This window comes from Pan paniscus, chromosome 1 (genome assembly GCF_029289425.2).
Source record: "Pan paniscus chromosome 1, NHGRI_mPanPan1-v2.0_pri, whole genome shotgun sequence".
Lineage (NCBI taxonomy): Eukaryota > Metazoa > Chordata > Mammalia > Primates > Hominidae > Pan > Pan paniscus.
The window spans coordinates 52,959,318-52,979,504 of NC_073249.2; the positions used below are offsets into that span (position 1 = coordinate 52,959,318).

The 20,187-nt window shown below is 32.6% G+C and overlaps 1 protein-coding gene across 4 annotated transcripts in view; it reads right to left on the bottom strand.

Annotated features, from left to right (window-relative positions):
* Window positions 1–20,187, bottom strand: part of LOC134729382 (complement factor H-related protein 3) — a 187,088-nt gene that overhangs the window by 117,549 nt on the left and 49,352 nt on the right. The window contains exons 3-5 of one of the 4 annotated variants that reach the window (XM_063598155.1): window positions 17,312–17,488; window positions 14,876–15,058; window positions 13,378–13,765 (exon numbers count right to left, since the gene is read on the bottom strand). The exons of the other annotated variants lie outside the window; for them this stretch is intronic. Coding sequence (XP_063454225.1) covers window positions 13,563–13,765; window positions 14,876–15,058; window positions 17,312–17,488 — 563 coding nt within the window. The 3' untranslated portion in view covers window positions 13,378–13,562. Of the gene's footprint in view, window positions 1–13,377; window positions 13,766–14,875; window positions 15,059–17,311; window positions 17,489–20,187 lie in introns of those variants that run through there. 4 annotated transcript variants of the gene reach the window in all.

Here is a 20,187-nt window from a genome sequence, read left to right on the forward strand (position 1 = left end):
ACTATTTTGAAAAATAGAGGAGGAGGAGGAGCAAATACTTCCAATGTGAGGCTAATATTACCCTGAAAAGAAAATCAGACAAAGACACATGAAAAAAAGAATACTACAGGTCAATATCTCTGACAAATGTAATTGTAAAAATTCTCAACAAAAGAATAGCAAACAAATTTAACAGCATACTAGAAAGATCATTCAACATGACCAAATGGGATTTATCCTTGAGATGCAAAGATGGCTCGACATACACAACTCAATCAATGTAATACATCATACCAACACAATGAAGGATATAAACCACATGATTATTTCAATTGATTCCAAAAAGGCATTTGATAAAATTCAAAATCCTTCATGATAAAACACTAAAGAAAACTGAAGATAGAAAGAACACACCCAAACATAATCAAAGCTGCATTTGACAGACACACAGCTACTCTCATACTGAATGGAGAAAGTCTGAAATCATTTCCTCAAAGTACTGGAACATGACGAGGATACCCACTTCACCACTGTTATTCAACATAATACTGGAAGTCCTGGCTACAGCAGTTAGACAAGAGAGGGATATAAAGGTATCCAAACTGAAAAGAAAGAAGCCAAATTATCTTTGTTTGCAGATGGTATAACTTTTTTTCAATAAACGTAAGGTAATCACCAGAAAACTATTAGAACTGATAAACAAATCCAGTAAAGGTGCAAGATATAATATCAACATAAAAAACCAGTAGCATTTGTATATGTTGACAGCAAACAATCTGAAAAAAATCCTAAAGGTAATCCCATTTACAGTAACCACAGATAAAAATAAATAATTAGATATTAACCAAAGAAGTCAAAGATCTCTATAAGAAAAACAGTAAAACACTAAAAATAGAAGTTGAAGAGGACACCAAAAAAAAAAAAAGATATTTCATGATCATGGACTGGAAGGATCAATATTGTTATAATGTCCATACTACCCAAGGCAATCTACAGATTCAAGAAATCACTATGAAAATACCAGGGACATTCTTCACAGTAATAGAGAAAAACAATCCTAAAATTTTTATGGTACCACAAAAGCTAAAGGTACCCAAAATAGCTAAAGCTATCCTAAGCAATAAAAACAAAACTGAAGGAATAACATTACCTGACTTCAAATTATACTACAGAGTTGTAGCCACTAAAACAGCATAGTACTGGCATAAAAACAGACATACAGTCTAATGGAACAGAATAGAGAACACAGAAACAAATGTACACATCTACAGTGAATGCATTTTTGACAAAGGGACGCTGTGGAAAAGACAGTCTCTTCAATGAACACTTCTAGGAAAACTGGATTTTCATATGCAGAAGAATGAAACTAGACCTCTATGTTTCACCATATCCAAAAATCAAATCAAATGGATAAAGACTTAAGTCTAAGACCTCAAACTATGAAACTTCTACCAGAAAACATTGGGGAAAATCTCAAGGACTTTGTTCTGGGCAAAAATTTCTTCAGCAATAACTCACAAGCACAGGCAAGCAAAGCAGAAATGGACAAATGAGATCACATCAAGTTAAAAATGTTCTGCACAGCAAAGGACACAATGAACAAAGTGAAGAAATAACACTGAGTGGGACAAAATATTGCAAACTACCCATCTGACAAGGGATTAATAACCAGAATAATTAAAGAGCTCAAACAACTCTATCAGAAATCATCTAATAATCAGATCAAAAAAGGGCAAAAGATCTGAATATAGATTTCTTAAAAGGATACATTCAAATGGAAAACAGACATGTGAAAAGATGATCAACATAACTGATCATCAGAGAAATGTAAATCAAAACTACAGTGAGATATCATCTCACTCCAGTAAAAATGGCTTATATGGAAAAGAGAGAAAATAACAGACGCTAATGAGGATGTGGAGAATAGGGAAATCTTGTACACTGTTGGTGGGAATGTAAATTAATACAACCACTATGGAGAACAGTTTGGAGGTTTCTTAGAAAACTAAAAATTGAGCTACCTTATGATCCAGCCATCCTAATGCTGTGTATACACCAGCAGTGTACGGAAATCAGTGTATGGAAGCGATATCTGCACACCTATGTTTGTTGCCTCACTGTATACAATAGCTACGATTTGGAAGCCACCAAAGTGTCCATCAACAGATGAATGAATAAATAAAATGTGGCACACATACACAATGGAGTACTACTTTGCCATAATAAAGAATGAGATCCAATCATTTGCAACAACATGGATGGAACTGGAGATCATTATTTTAAGTGAAATTAGCCAGGCACAGAAATACAAACCTCACATGTTCTCACTTATCTGTGGCATCTAAAAATCAAAACAATTGAACTCTTGGACATAGAAAGTTGAAGGGTGGTTACTAGAGACTGTGAAGGGTGGTATAGGGCTAGAGGGGAGATGGGGATGGTCAATGTGTACGAAAAAAAAAATAGAAAAAATAAATAAGTCCATCTATTTGACAGCACAATCGGTTGGCTATAGTCAATGATAACTTACTTATACATTTTAAAATAACTTATACAGTATTATTGGATGGTTGGAACTCAAAGGATAGATACTTGAGGGCATGTATACCCCATTCTCCATGATGTGCTTATTTCACATTGTATGCCTGTATCAAAACATTCTAGTACTCCATCAATACATACACCTACTGTACACCTATGATGTGCACATGAAAATTTAAAAACATAGATATAGAAGAAAAGTACCCCAATACCATAAATAGCATATATGACAAACCCATAGGTAACTTTTATATTCCATGGCTGTCATCACAATGTTTTATTGGCATTGACCAAAGTAGAATAAAACACTACTAGATATGTAAAGAAGCAGAAAATTTGGCCCATATTTGGAAGAAAAAGATCTATCAATAATGCTAAAGACAAACCATATAATAAATATAGTAAAATAAGCAAAACCTCCTCCATAACTTTAAAATAACTGCAAAACATAAGACAAAAATCTTCAGGAAAATATATACGTAAATGTTGAAGAGAGGTGGAATTTCAGTTGAATAATGACATTTAGCCAAGTATAACAGGTTACTGAAAACATTTTCAGTTATAATGAAATTTTACTCTATCTGTAAGTAGTGTTTGTAAAAACTTTATAAAAGTATTATAATTTTTTAAACTATTGTTAGTATTTTAAAGATGGTTGTTTTTGAAATTCTATAAAAAAATAATCTTTTTGAAAATAATTTTATCTTTCCAAGTGTCCCAACCTTTTGCAACATCTGTGATTGGTCAGAAATATGGATAATAATAAACTTTAAAATACAGCACAAGGTGTTTTCAAAGTTCTTTGCATAAAATATAATCAGAAATTACTGACCAAGGACCTTAGTGAAGAACACCAGGAATCCACTAATATTGTTAAGTGTGCTATTAACAAAAAAAGTCAGCCCCTTCATTAATTACTTTTTAAAGTATAGCATAGCAAAAAACCTTGACTATCCAAAATGACACACAAAAGTAAGTAGGTTCCTCAGCGGATATTTAGGAGGTTATATGACTTTATGTATTACTTGATAGTATTTTAATTTTTTCAATATTCAGTGAATACAAAGTGAAATACCCAAACTGAACATGCTTCATACTTTTATCTTTTTTACATAAAATTTCTCCTATGGAATAATTTTAGATTTACATAAAAGTTGTAAAGAGTATTTAGATAAGGTCTTTGTATACATGTGCCATGCTGGTGCGCTGCATGTATACATATGTAACTAACCTGCACAATGTGCACATGTACCCTAAAACTTAAAGTATAATTAAAAAAAAAATAGATAAGGTCTTTGTTAATCTGAAAATCAATAAAACAAAGATTAGATTTATTACATGAATATCAAATGAACTTATTTTTTGTAAGATAAGCATACTTACAACAGACATTTAGCTGCTCTTTCTGTAGTAGTTAGAAAGGCTAGGCTTAAATATATTAAATAGAATATATGTACTCACAGCAATATTGAAATATATATTGTTATCACTTTTATTATTATTAAGTGTGATCACCATGCTGTGAAATAGATATTAAAATGTATTCCTCTAGTCTAACTGAAAATTTATACCCTTTGACCAACACCTCCTAGAAACACCGCCATCCCTTCAGCTTCTGGTAACAACCACTCTACTCTCACCTTCTGTAAATTTGAATTTTTTAGATTCCACATATCAATAAGATCATGCAGGATTTTTCTTTGTGTTGACTTTATTTTAGATAGCATAATATCCACTAGATTCATCCATGTTTTCCCTATTGACAAAATTGTCTTCTTTTTAGTTTGTATAGTATTCTACTGTGTATCTATACCACATATTCTCTTTTTGTAAACATTTTCATTTATTTTTTATTGGCAAATAAAATTGCATATATTTATTATGTAAAACATATTGTGTTGAAATATGTATACATTAGATAATGGCTAAATCAAGCTAATAAATATATGCTTTACTTCACATACTTCTCATTTTTGTGTGTGGTGAGACTGCTTAAAATCTACACTAAGTAGTTTTCAAGAATACAACATATTATTGTTAACTAAAGTCACCATATTTTACAACGGATTGCACGTATAAGTGCAATCATGTGGTTTTGTCTGTCTTATTCCACCTAACTTAATGTCCTCCCTGTTTATTCTATGTTCTTGAAAATGCAGGATTTCCTTTTTTCAAAGCTGAATAGTATTACATTGTGTATATAGACCACATTTTCTTTATCTATTCATCTGTAATGGATACTTAAGTTGATTCCATATTTTGGCTATTATAAATAATGCTGTAATGAACATGGGAATGCAGATAACTCTTTGACATACTGATTCCTTTTTCTTTGTACATATATTCAGTAGTAGGATTACTGGATTGATTATATGTTCTGTTTTTCATTTTTGACAAACTCTATAGTATTTTCCATAATGGCTATACTAATATACATTTCCATCAACAATGTGCAAGTGTGTCCTTTTCTCCACGTTTGATAACATTTGATTTTTTTTGTATTGTTGATAATAATACTTGTTGGCCATTGGTACGTCTTCTTTTGAGAAATGTCCATTCAGGTAAATTGCCTATTTTTAAATTGGTTAATTCCTTTTTATTAGCCATTGAGTTGAGTTCCTTATATATTTTGAATATTAACGCTTTTTCAGATATATGGCTTGCAAATATTTTTCCAACTCATGAGTTGTCTCTTCACTCTGGGCATTGTTTAATTTGCTGTGCAGAAGCTTTTTAGTTTGATGTAATACAATGTGTGTATTTTTCCTTTTGTTGCCTATGCTTGGGGAACCAATCCAAGAAATCATAGCCCAGACCAATGTCATGTATTCTTTTCTCTTTTATTTTCCTCTAGCAGTTTTATAGTTTCAAGCTTTACATGTCAGTCTTACATATATTCTGAGTAGTTTTATGTAGTGTGAAACAGCAGATCAATTACATTCTTCTATGGGTGAATATCCCATTTTCCCAACAAGATGTATTGAAGAGACTATTATTTTCCCTATGTGAGTTCTTGTCATCTTTATTGAAAATATATTGAATTCTATTCTGTTTTATTGGTGTCTTGTTTTATGCCAATGTCATGCTATCTTGCCTATAATAGCATTATATCATAATTCAAAATTTAGAAGTGTAATGCCTCCAGCTTTGTTCTTTTTAATGAAAATTACTTTGACCTTCGGGATCTCTTGTCATTTCATACATATTTTTGAACTGTTTTTCATTTTTCTGTGAAAAATGACATTAGAATTTTGATGGGGACTGCATTAAATCCTTACATCTTTTTGTGTAATATGAACATTTTACCCATATTAAATCTTGCAGTCCCTGAACATGGGCTATTTTTCTGTGTATGTGTGTCTTCTTCAATTTGTTTCATCAATATTGTATTGTTTAAAATATATAGATTTTTGAGATCCTTGGTTAAATTTACTCCCAATTTTATTTTTTGGTGTTATCAGAAAAGGAATAGATCTTTAAATTTCTTTTTCAGACAGTTTATTGTTAGTATATAAGAAAGAAAAAAGCAAAATCTAAGAATGAAGAAAACAAGTGAAAATTAATATACAACTCTATGGATTCGGTAATAGGGTGAACCAGAGACAAGAAGTATTTAAATCATTTTTGAAAAGAAGATTCACACTCAGAGTCAACTATCTAGGGGCAAAATAAATACAAAGAAATTTTAATTTTCACTTAGTAGTTTAACTACTAATAGCAATGTTTCATTACACTTTTGACATTTTCATGAATGAGTCAGTAAAGACAAATGAGAGAAGAATATATTTAATGAGCATAAACATATAGTTAGATAGAATAAATAAGATCTAGTATTTGATAGCACAACAGGGTGACTATAGTCAAAAGTAATTTATTGCACATTTTAAAATAAAAGGGATAATTGGATTGTTTGTAACACAAAGAAAGTATAAATGCTAGAGATGATGAATACCTCATTTACCCTGATGTGATTATTACACTTTGTATGCCTGTATCAAAATATTTTATGTACCTCATACATACATAGACGTACCATATACTCACAAAAACGAAAACATGTATATACTAAAGTTGTTTTCACAGATGTATTATTAAATTTGAATTGTAAAATCCAGTGAGAACAACAAACTTTTATATTTTATTTATATTTCAAAGATTTTACCACCAAAAATCCCTGAAAATGATTATATTTCCAAAGTATTGGACATTCCCATCTATTACCAATACTTCATGGTTCTTGAGTTCTAAATTTTATTCTGCTTTAAAAATAATCAGACTTTCTAGGAAAGGTGTATGATTTTGAATGTTGGGCAGAGGAAATATAAAGTGAACTTAGAACATGTTATGCTGAAAAAAAAGAGAGAAATACTCAGATAAAATTAGGGCACATGAGAAGCAATGAGGAGCCAGTTTCCAGAGATATCCAGATTGAATAAATCAAAATACACGACTCCAAGGTGATACAAACAACTACAACAAACAAAAAACCTTTCTGTTTTTACAAAAAGACAGATTTATATTTCAAAACCTAGAAGTAATATTTTGGTCCGTTAACTTCCATTTTTACCGATTAATAATCAATTTTTTCACCTCTATAAAAGTATCATTGGCAAATACAAATTTTTATATTCACGTTATACAACATATTATTTTGATATACATAACATTTTATAATGATTATCATAATGAAGCTAATCAAATATCCAATATCTCACCTTGTTACCTTTTGTATGAATGACCTCAGAACACTTAAGAACTATTGTCTTTGTAATTTCAAATATATAATATATTATTAATAACTATAGTCATCATGCTTTACACTAGGTCTCCAGAAATTATTTGTCTTATAACTTGTATCCTCTGACTGATATCTCTCTATTTCTCCCACTGTGCAACCCCTGGTAACTATACTTCTACTCTCCATATCTATGAGCTCAGGTGTTTTTTAGATTCCAAATATAAATGACATCATGCAGCATTTGTCTTTCTGTGTCTGGTTTACTTCACTTACTTAATATCTGCCATGTTTATCAATGTTGTTAAAAAAGGCAGATTTGCCTTCTTTTTAAAGGCAGAATTTAATGTGTTCCACTGTATATATGCACCACATTTTCTTTATTCAATCATCTTTGACAGAAACATAAGTTGTTTCCATATCATAGCTATTGTGAACAATCCTGCAAAAAACATGAGAGTGCAGATATTTCTTAGACATACTGATTTTGTTTTCTTTGTTTATACACCCAGAAGTGGAATTGCTGAGTCATACGATAGTTCTATGTTTAATATTTTGAGGAACCTCCATATGGTTTTCTACAATGGCTGTAACAATCTACATTCCCACCCATAATGTACAAGTGTTTCCTTTTTTCCACATCCTAACCAACACTTGTCATGGAGCTTCAGTGAAATTATTGAAAAATTTATGGGGACAACACCCCAAAAGAAATCAGCCATTTAGAAACAGATAACTCATTTTAGGCAGAGGCAAGACAATGTTAAGGATGAAGCCCACAGCGGCAGACTAGTCACACTAATTTGTGAGAAAAAAATAATTTTGCTCACATCTGGATTAAAGACGACTGATGACTAAGAGCAGAATCAATAGTCAACACCATAGTTAGTTCACCTTACAAATTCTGATGGGAAAATCAATGTTAAAGCAAAATTTCCATTCAATGAGAGCCATGACCGTTGCATTCAGATCAGGTGTAGTAGACAAGAGAAGAGTGTTTTGTTTTTGAGACTGAGTCTGGCTCCGTTGCCCAGGCTGGAGTGCTGTGGGGCAATCTCAGTTCACTGGAAGCTCCGCCTGCCGAGTTCAGGCCATTCTCCTGCCTCAGCCTCCCCAGTAGCAGGGACTACAGGCGCCCACCACCTCGCCCGCAGATTTTTTTTTTATTTTTAGTAGAGACGGGATTTCACCGTGTTAGCCAGGATAGTGTCGATCTCCTGACCTCGTGATCCTCACGCTTCGGCCTCCCAAAGTGCTGGGATTACAGGTGTCAGCCACGGCGCCCGGCCAGCAAGGGAATAGTTTTTAACGGAAAGTGTATTAAACAAGTGGGAATAAGAACCTGAAACATTTCTTCAAAGATTTGTAACAAAAGCTGAAACATGAGTTTATCAGTATGATCCTGAATACAAAACATAATCAAAGCAATGGCATACCAAAGGTGGAAGTGGTCCAATGAAAGCAAAAGCAGGCCAGTCAGGAGAAAACATCATGGCAACAGTTTGTGAGATGGCCAAGGCATTTTACTAGTTGAGTTCTGGAAGGCCAAAGAGTAACATTTGCTTCTTAAGAGAATGTTTTGAGAAAGTTTTCAAAGCTTTAGCAGAGAAATGCCCAGGAAAACTTCATCAGATGGTCCTCGTCCACCAGAACAATGCTCCTGCTCATTCCTCTCAACAGACAGAAACAATTTTGTGAGAATTTTTATGGGAAATCTTTGAGCATTCCTACATTACAGTCCTGATTTGCCTTCTCCTGACTTCTTTCTTTTGCCTAATTTTAAAAAATCTTACAAAGGGTACCCATTGTTTCGGTTAATTATATGAAAAAGACTGCTTAACATGGCTATATTCCCAGAACCATCGAGTCTTTAGGGATGGACTAAATGGCTTGTATCACTGTTTTCAAAAGTGTGTTGAACTTGATGGAGCTTATGTTAAGAAATAAAGTGTAGCTTTAAAATTTTCTTATTTTAATTCAATTTTCCATGAATATTTGGAAGTGCCTTTATATATGCATGATTTTATTTAGGAGCTTTTAATTCTGTCTATGTATCTTTTTTGTATCAGGACTAAACTGTTCTGATTATTATAGATTTGTAGTGTAATTTGAAACCAGAGAGCATGATAGTGATAGTGCGCTGTCTCTTCCTTTTTTGTCTTGTAAGACTGCTTTTGCTGTTTGGTGTCTCTTGTTCTATATTAATTTTAGAATTTTTTTTCCATTTCTGCGAAAGATGTGTTTAGAGTATTGACAATATTGCATGGAATCTGGAGTTTTAGGTATTGAAGACAATTTTATAATATTGATTCTTTTGATCCTTGAAGACAGGACATCTTTTCATTTATTTGTGTTTTCTTCAATTTCTTTCATCAATATTTTATAGTTTTCAGAGTACAGAACTCTCATCTCCTTGCTTTGATTTAGTCTCAAGTATTTTATTATGTTTGATGCTATTGTAAATTAGATGTTTGTTTTCAATTTCTTATTTCAATAGCTTGCTGTTAGTGTATAGAAATGTAACTGGCTCTGTCTGTAGATCTTGTACCCTGCAACTTTACTGAATTGGTTATTACTTTTAGCAAAGTTTGGTGAAGTCCTTGGGTTTTCCATGTATATGAGATCATGGCATCTGCAAACAGAGACAACTGTCTTCTTTTCCAAATTCCATGCCTAACAGCTCTAGCCAGGATTTCCAGCACTATGTTGAACAGAAGTGGTGAGAGTGAGCCTCCTTGTTTTTTTTTTTTTTTTTCTGATCATAGACAAAAATGTTTCAACTTTTCACTCTTGAGTATAATGTTAAATGTGGGCCTGTGATATGTAGCCTTTATTGTCTTGGGGTAATTTCTTTTATGGCTAATTTGTTGAGACTTTTTATCATGAAAGGATGTTGATTTTGCTAAATGCTTTTTCTGTATCTATTGAGATGAATATACAATTTTTGCTTTTCATTCTTTTAATTCGGTGTGGAACAGTAATTGATTGGTGTATATATACTATCTTTACATCCCAGATATACATTACCTTTCATTATGGCGAATGTTTCTTTTAATATGTTGTCTTCACTTTGGAAGTATTTTGTTGAGCATTTTTACGTCTATATTCATGAAGAATATTGACCTATAATTTTTTTTGTAGTGTCCATGTGTGGCTTTGGTGTCGGTATGATTTTTGACCTCATATAATAAAACTGAGAGTTCACTCTTAAATTTTTGACAGAATTTGAGAAGGATTAGTGTTGATTCTTTAAATGTTTGGTAGGATTCCATCCATCATGAAGCCATGAGTTTTTTTTTGTTTTGTTTTGTTTTTTTGATGAGAGACTTTTTATTACTTGTTCATTTTTCTTACTCATTACTGTTCTGTATTAATTTTGTATTTCATTATGTTTCAGTAATCTTGGTAGGTTGTAGATGTCTATGAATATATTTGTTTCCATTAGGTTATCCAACAGTTACATGTTGGCATATAACTGTTCATAGCGGTTTCTTCTGTTTTTTTGTATTTCTGTGCTATCAGATACAATGTTTCCTGTTTCATTTCTAATTTTATTTGTTCCTTCTCTCTTTTTTAGTTCAGCTAAAGGTTTGTCAATCTTGTTTATATTTTCAGAAGCCAACTTCTAGTTTTGTGGATCCTCTATTATTTTTCCAGTCTGTTTTATTTATTTCTGTTCTGTACCTTACTATTTTTTTCTTTCCAGTTGCTTTGGGTTAATTTTTTTCTTCATTTTCTAGTTTCCTCAGATACAAAGTTACTTGCTTTATTAGGATCTTCATGGAGTCATTCATATCTCTAAACATCCCTTTATACTGCTTTTGTTGCATACCATATGTTTTTTAGTATGTTGCTTTTCCATTTTTGTTTTTCTCAAGATATTTTTGAATTTCCCTTTGAATTTCTTCATTGCCCCATTGGTTGTTCAGGATCATGTTGTTTAATTTCCATGTATTTGTGAATTTCCCAACATTTCTTCTGCTATTGTTTTCTAGTTTCATATGACAATGTTAAAAAAATTTATGTAATTTCAATCTTTTAAAAATTTTTTAAGACTTGTTTTGTGGCCCAACATATGATCTATATTGGAGATTATATCTTGTGTGCTTGAGAAGAATATTTATTCTACTGTTGTCAAATGGAATGTTCTATATAGGTCTGATAGGTCCATTTGGTCTAACATAGAGTTCAAGTCCAATGTTTTTATTGATTTCTGTATAGACTGTCTATCCATTGTTGAATGTGGGTTATTGAAGTCCCCTACTATTACTGCATTGTTGTCTATTTCTTCCTTTAGATGTATTAATGCTTGCTTTATAAGTTTCATTGCTCCCATGTTGAGTGCATACATATTTGCAATAGTTATAATCTATTTGTGAATTGACTCCTTTGTATAACGACCTTCCTTGTTTCTTTTTACAGATTTGACTTAAAATTCAATTTTAGTTAATGTTAGTATGGCCCCCCTGCTTTTTTTTGGTTTCCATTTACATGGAACATATTTGTTTATCCCTATGCTGTGCTATGGTCTGCATAGTAGTACCCTTTCAAAATATGTATGTTACATCCTCATCACTATGGTGATAGTATCAGGAAGTAAGGACTTTTTAGGTGATTAGGTCATGAGGATTCCACGCTAATACATTGGATTAGTCTTTTTACAAAGAAGAGTCATGGAACTCCCTTGCCCCTTCCACATTGTAAGGACATAGTAGGAAGGCACCATAGTGGGAAGGCACCAAAACAGGGAGCAAGCCCTTACAAGACATCAAATCAGTTGGTATCTTAAGCTGGAAAATCTCAGCCTCTAAAACTGTATGAAATAAATTTCTATTTTTTATAAACTAGCCAGTTTATGGTAAATTTCTTATAGTTGCTCAAATGTACTAAAACAATTTAGGAATAAACGTATATTCCTAAGTGTTAACATTACTATCAACATAACTTGCTAAGTATAACAAATGTCCTTTAGATTTTTGAAATCTGGCTTTCCCGAACTCAAGCAATTTATCTAAATCAGGATCACTAACAAGGAGACAGCCTGAGTATATGAGCCACCTGATTTTATACAGTAAGAAGTAATAAGGTATCATTAAATAATATTTGTGTTGTATTATTGATATCTTTATTTTTCACATAATGGCTTCACCTCCTTTATAAGTTTAAAATGTTCCTAATCAAAAATGATTTTACCTAACTAGTGCTAATTAAAAAGAATGAATATAAAAATTACATTTCAGAACCTTACTATTGAAATTTCCAAAACTCTTCTACTCCAAAAATACTTAAGAGGCTATTTGATGTTAAGATCATTACTGATGAAATCTTTATCATTCTCAACATGCACCGCCTTGCTTGTTAGACATCATTATTTTAAAATAAATTGTGCTTTTGTTTCCAAAGTGATATATGTTAAAGGTAGAAAAATCAGAGGATACCGATATATACAAAAGAATTAAACCCTAACTTTTACCCCTAGTATCTCTAAATACACACACACACACACGCACACACTCACATACATATACATGTATATACACACACACACACACACACACACACACACATTTATCTATAGTTTTGAATTTCCTGGCAATATTTTTTCTATAAACGTTAATTCAGGGCAAAAGTATCGTGTTTCTGTGTTTGCAAGTGAGTGCATGCAAGTGAGTATGTTATAACTGTTACTGTGTTTTTATTTTTTGTATGTTTATGTTGTAATATTTATATACCCAATTACGTTTTAACTCCTCTTTATGATTAGTTTGCATTATCACACGTGCTAGATTGACATCTTGTAGAAGTATCTACATTTCATCAGTTTTGGTGCATTTATGTATTGATATCACTTTTGGTGCATTTATATATTGATAAATAGTAATTACTTATATCTCATTACCAACGTGAGTTAAGACTTGACTTGGTTTTTACATCTTTGTAAAGTGATGTAATTTTGAAATCAGAGACAATGATATGTTTTCCATTTTCTGTAAAACAGTGAGCCTCAGAAGCTGTGGAGAAAGCTTTGGGAGATTTAAGAGTGATGAACAGAAATAAAGTCTGAAAAATTGCGTCTAATTTCTTGCCACAAACATTTTATGAACTGGACACAACCGTTAGTTTTCCAAGTTTTAATATGGTGCTTTTAAGAAGAGAGCCACCGGTCTCAGCTTATAATTACATTTTCACAAATTAATCCAAAATTTTACATATGAATAAAAAGGAGTAAAACAATACTTAAAAAATGAAATTAAGAACTGATTTAATACTAAAGTTCTGAATAAAGGTGTGCATTTTATGATTGATTCTATCTTTTTACACAAGTTGGATACTCCAGTTTCCCATCCCAACATGCTGTTCGCAATGCGTGAGAACTTGGTGAAAGACGATATCCATTTTTACATATAAATTCAACTGATTCACCTGTTCTCGAATAAATCTTCTCTTTGGCTTTCCACCTTAATGCTATGTTATACTTTTCCATAATTTCTCGGGATATTACACACGGATCTGAAAATACAAAACAGTAAACATAAAACATTAAGTAGTATGCAAATCTTCATAGACTTTCAGGTTTTCAAGTAGAATGTTATATGATGGTTCAGGAATTATTTCTCAAAACACTATCCAAACCAACTATGTAGAAACATCATATTGATTTGAATAAACTTAGAATGGTAATCGATGTGAAAATGAGGTTCGATGTTTAATGTATGAGAATTAGGGGTGTATTATCAATGATTCATTACATCAGTTGTCATTTTAGGATCCCTGCATTTTAGAACTTATCATTGCTACTTTTGATTAAGATATTGGTCAAAGAGTACAAACTTTCAGCTATAATATGAATAAGAACTTGGAATCAAACATAGAGATCTAGTGATATTTAGAGCTAATAATATTGTATTGTTTATTTGAAAATTGGTAAGAAAGCAGATTTTAAGTGTCCTCACCACAAACACACACACACATACTCACACATCCACCTACACCCAATGGTAAGCATAGGTGATGAAGAATGTGCTAATTAATTTGTGGTAATCATTGTAGCATAAATATATCAAAACAGCATATTGTCAAACATGAAAATATATTTTTATTTGTCAACTAAATGCTTTAAAATAAAATATAAATATAAAGAGAAAAATTACTTCTTTTTGTTGTTTTTATTGAGACGGAGTCTCGCTCTGTCACCCAGGCTGGAGTGCAGTGGCGCGATCTCGGCTCACTGCAAGCTCCACCTCCCGGGTTCCCGACATTTTCCTGCCTCAGATTCCCGACTAGCTGGGACTACAGGTGCCGTCACCATGCCGGTTATTATTATTATTTTGTATTTTTAGTAGAGACCGGGTTTCACCGTGTTAGCCAGGATGGTCTCAATCTCCTGACCTCGTGATCTGCCCGCCTCGGCCTCCCAAAGTGCTGGGATTACAGGTGTGAGCCACCGCACCCAGCCCTAAAGAGAAAAATTTCTAAACTTTACTTTCTAAAAGAAATTTTTGGTAGGCAGGCATTCAGCAGAATGGTTGTTCAATAATCTGTGATTATTTTGTTACCAACAGCAAAATATCAGACTCATCACACTGATTTTTCCAGCCACGTGAATATTAAAGTACTTACGTAAGCATTTTGGTGGTTCTGACCATTGTCCATTTCTACATGTTATTCGCTTGTTACCCTCAAGTTGATACAAGTTCTGGCATTGGTACTCAACTGTTGAAGCTGGAGCATATACTGACAACGGGAATGAAGTAATGTCCCCATTGTCAATAGGTGGAGGGGGCCCACATTTTCCCGTAGAATCTAAAAAACATCATTTCATCACTTGATTTATTGTGAGAGCAAATCAAAATACAAGTTCAAATAAGGCAAATACAAACACAGCACTTTATATAATATCAACAGTTTTGTGATTTCTGGTAAAAGAAATGAGTCCTGGAAGAAATTTTAACCCTTTAAACTGAAAGTAATATATTTAAGTTCTTTTCTCCTTACTGAAAGAACACATAAAACATTAACAAATATTGCTGCTTATGGTAGATCAGGATTAAGAAATATCTTTCCGAATGAATACATGCTAAACATAGAAAACTATGACAAAGAAAGTTTCTTATTTCATATTCAACATTCTTTGGAGTAACACTAAGAGGACACGGGGTTTGAAATTCATGATGGTTCTTAAAAATCCCGTAGGAATTATAAAATGGAAAAGTATGACAAAAATTTTTTTAAAAACACTGAATATACTTAATAATACATGGGGAGCTGACAGACAAATAAATCCATGAACTTGAACATACAGCAATATAAATTACCCACTCTGAAAATAGACTGAAAACAAAAAACTGAACTGAGACATTCAGAAAAATACAACAACAAATAATGCAGATGCAGAAAAAGAAGAGAAAGGATATTGGGCTGGAAAAATGAATAAATAAAAGGATGCCTGAAAACTTCCCATTTTGACCATAAGGCATAAACTTATATTTAAGAAGCTGAGTGAACTCCAAAGAGGATAAAAACATTGGAATTTATACCAATATACATTAAAATAAAACTACTTTAAAAAAAGAAAAAAATACCTTGAAAGCAACTAGACAAAAACTATGCTTTTCCTCGAGGGGATCAACAATTCCAGTGATGCTGAGTTTTTCATCTATAACCATGTGGCACAGTTTTCAAGTGTTCAAAGAACTGTCAACTCCAAATTTTATATCCAGTAACACTATCTTTTACAAGTAAGGGGGTAAATACAGACATTCTCAGAGAAAGGGATACCAAGAGAATTTGTCTCCAGTAGACCTATGCCTAAAGATTAACTAAAGGAATTCTTCAAATTAAAATAAGAAAGATAAAAGAAAGAGCTTGAGACTTTAGGATCCTGAAAAAATAGAAAAACAGAATGGATAAACAGAGGAGTCAATATAACAGGATATCTTTTTCCTCATAAGTTTTTTCAATTATGTTTGATATTTGAAGCAAGTGAGTTTAATATTGTGCTCAATGTATGCAGAGAAAAATACTAGTGGCATTTATACTTACAACGTGGAGAGTATAAATGGATCTACATGAAAGTAAGGTTTCCATAGTCCAGCTGTAGATTTAAATGTCAGTGCCAGTAGACAGTAATATATTATTACATATATATAGTATTAGCTAGAGCAACAACTTTTTAAAAGGAGGAGAAAAGCTATACAAAGAGATACAATGGAAAACAATACATATGAATCGAAATTAATCTCCTTAATAATTTTCCCTACAGGGAATGGAGGAATAGGGAAATAGGACTGAAACCCAGAGGAAACAGGCAGAAACAAATAAATGACAGAGATTTAAGTCCTATATATCAGTAATTATTTTAAGTGTAAATGGTCCAAGTGCACCAGTTAACAGGCCATGAAAAGATGAATGGATATGTAAACATGACCCAACTATATGCTGTCTACAAAAACTCACTTCAATAATAAACATAGGTAGAGTCTAAGTAAAATAGTGAAAAAAAAAAGAACCACAGAAAAACATTAATTTTAAAACATAAAGGTGAGTAAGATACAATTTCCTTTTTTGGTTTCCCTTACTTCATCTCTTTATATTAGAATGACCCAGGACTATGTGCTCGGACTTCTTTTTATAAATACAGTCAGTCACACACCTTTAAATATAATCTATATACTGAAGATGCCCACATTTATATCACAATCTATGACCTCTCTTCAACTGCCTATTCCATATCTTAGAATGCACATCACTTATGGCTGTCAAATGCACATAATGTATCTTTTATTACACGTATTCCTGAGAAGGAACTAAGTGTTGTAATGCTTAAAAAGTATTTTTTTTCAGGTTCCAACTCTTAATTTGGTCGAATCTTTCTCGAAAATAATATACCCTATTACTTGTGTTCTGTTCACAGGAAGAATTGAATTTTAAGCACCGTCAGTCATTTTATTTGCATTTGAAAAATCTATTAATAAAAATGACTTCATTTTATTTAAATCAACATATTTTAACCCTGCTATACTCCCCCAAAATGTTAAAAGAAATATAATACTCTACCTTTGCATTGAGGTGGTTCTGTCCAGTTTCCATTTAAACACATCACTTCTTCATCCCCAAACATTTCATAAGGGCTCCTACATTGATAACGTACTCTCTCACCAGATGGATATTTACTCATCTGTCTCGACACTATATAAGCATTTTGTACTGTGGGTGGATTCACACAGGAAGTGTCTGAATAGAAAAAAAAGAAGTGGTTCCACCTAGTGTTCATTTTGAGTAGCAAATCAACTGATAACAGTTACAAATATATTTCAAGACGAATTTAAAATAAGTAGACAATCTCATCAAATATTTTGTTGATTTTAATAAATTTAAATGTAATATTGAGGAAAAGACATGAAACTATTTTTTGTCAGGTACAAGCGTTGATGTTTTAAATTTCTTCTTCATCCTTCGCTAGAACACTGATAGACCTTTTTTTGTTTTCCCTTCTGGAAGCCAGTGTAAACGAAAGTTTTCCTGGATATCTCTCTTTGAGTTTGAGTAAACAAATATTACTAGTTCTATTTATTTAACATTAATTTATAAAATACAAAAAGTCAGCATAGATTATGTGATATCAAATTTTTGTTTGCAATCATCCTGCTTATACATTTTAGCCTCTTAAAAATAAACACAAATAGGCATTTTCTTAGCGAATATGCAAAGAATTAAAAACACGTTTTGAAAATTACCCAAGTTAAAAGAGAGGAAGAAGGGTTAATCAAAGGATCCAAATTGGAGATGTGGAAAAAATTTTTTTAAAAAGCCTCTAATAATAAAAATAACCTCAGATAATTTAATTGCCAATGATTAAGGATATTATGCTGAACAATGCAAAATTCATCAGAGAGTTTCATATCCATGTGTAGTGAATAGACTATAGCAATGCTTCTCACTCAGAAGTGTAAATAGAATTCCCTGGAGGTGTTGGTAAAACAGTTTCAGGGTTCTACTTTGAGACTTTTGATTCTGTATGTCTAGAATGAGCTTATGGAATTTTATTTTCATTTCAAACAGTCTCCAAGAAGATGATGATGCTACCGGTTTAGCGACCACACTTTGAGAACTATTGAGCTAAGATTAATCATCAAATACTCAGTTCCATCTTTTTATTTTTAGGCATACGACTACTTTGTCCTGCCGTAAAAACTTAATTTATGTCCATTTTAATGATGTTAGAGACAATTCTATATTTTATTCCCAAAACACTCTATATAAATAAATTGTACTTATATATTCATTTATTTTAGGTTTATTTATTTTTTTGAGACGGAATCTCATTCTGTCACCCTGGGTGGAGTGCAGTGGCATGATCTTGGCCCACTTCAATCTTCATCTCCCTGGTTCAAGCGATTCTCCTGCCTCAGTCTCCCGAGTAGCTGGGACTTCAGATGCATGTCACCATGCCCCACTATTTTTTTGTATTTTTAGTAGAGACGGGTTTTCACCATGTTGGCCAGGCTGGTCTCGAACTCCTGACCTCAAGTCATCCGCCCACCTCGGCCTCCCAAAGTGCTGGGATTACAGGCGCCAGCCACTGGGCTGGGCCCACACATTATATAAATAAATTTTAAAAATTCACCAAAGTACCTCTGCATGTTGGCCTTCCTGTCCATCTGCTATTAATGCATGTTACATTACTGGCTCCATCCATTTTGTAATATGTTGCACAAGTGTAAGTCACTTGCTCACCCGCCTTATACAAATCCTTCTTCTCTCCCATGGGTATGGCATTTTCAAAGCTAGGTAAACTGAGACAATCTGTTTCTGAAATAGGAAAAATATGTATTTGTTCAGCAAATCTTTAAAAATAGGTTACATACAATACATGTAATGGATTCTAAAATAGCGATATATAGAATCAATGAATACTGTACAACATTTTTCTTATAACTTGAGAAAATATATTAGCCATTTTGTCTTAATTACATTAAATTCTTCTAAATCTATTAAAAATACAAGATAGAAATGATATTAGAAGCCTGAAGAGATATTGGTAGCCGTAGCAATTGAGATTACACATTTTTTTGTTCACATTATTTTTTGTCCATACTTGCCACCTGATATGGTTAGGCTTTGTGTCCTCACCCAAATCTCATCTTGAATAATAATCTCCAGGTGTTGAGAGAGAGACCTGGTGGGAAGTGATTGGATCATGGTGGCAGTTTCCCACATGCTGTTCTCATGATGGTGAGTGAGTTCTCACAAGATATGATGATTTAATAACTGTTTAGAAGTTCCTCCTTCACTCACTCCTCTCTCTCCTGCCACCTTGTGAAGAAGGTGCCTGCTTCCCCTTCAGCGGTAATGGTAAGTTTCATGACACCTCCTCAGTCATGAGGAACTGTGATCAATTAAAATTTTTTCTTTTATAAATTACCCAGTCTCAGGAAGGTCTTTACAGCAGTGTGAAAACGGAATAATACACCACCTATATTGTGTGTGTATTTCCAAATTTTTTGCTTCTATCAAATGTGAAATACTTATAATGATTTTTTTAAATATTTCAGAAAATGTACTTATAGGGAGATTGTTGATAAACTGACAGAAGATTGAATAATGTGGAGATTGATGAGTAGAGGCAGCTGTGCCCTAAGAACAGAGATGAGAAGTCTGAGAATATACATCAGAGGATGCTTAAAGTTCACACAAGATGATGCGAAAATGAACTAATTTGGCTTATAATGTCAAATTTTTAAATTACTACAGCTATAATTTCCCACAACAGTCCAGAATATTCAAGAAAACCTTATGAATTTCTAGAGTCCCTGTTTACTTTCTTATTGGTACCACTTACACTTTGAATGAAGAATATTTATCATACATATAATAAAATTCAATGCACCATACTTATGCATGATGGAGGGTGAGACCATTTTTCTCCTAAG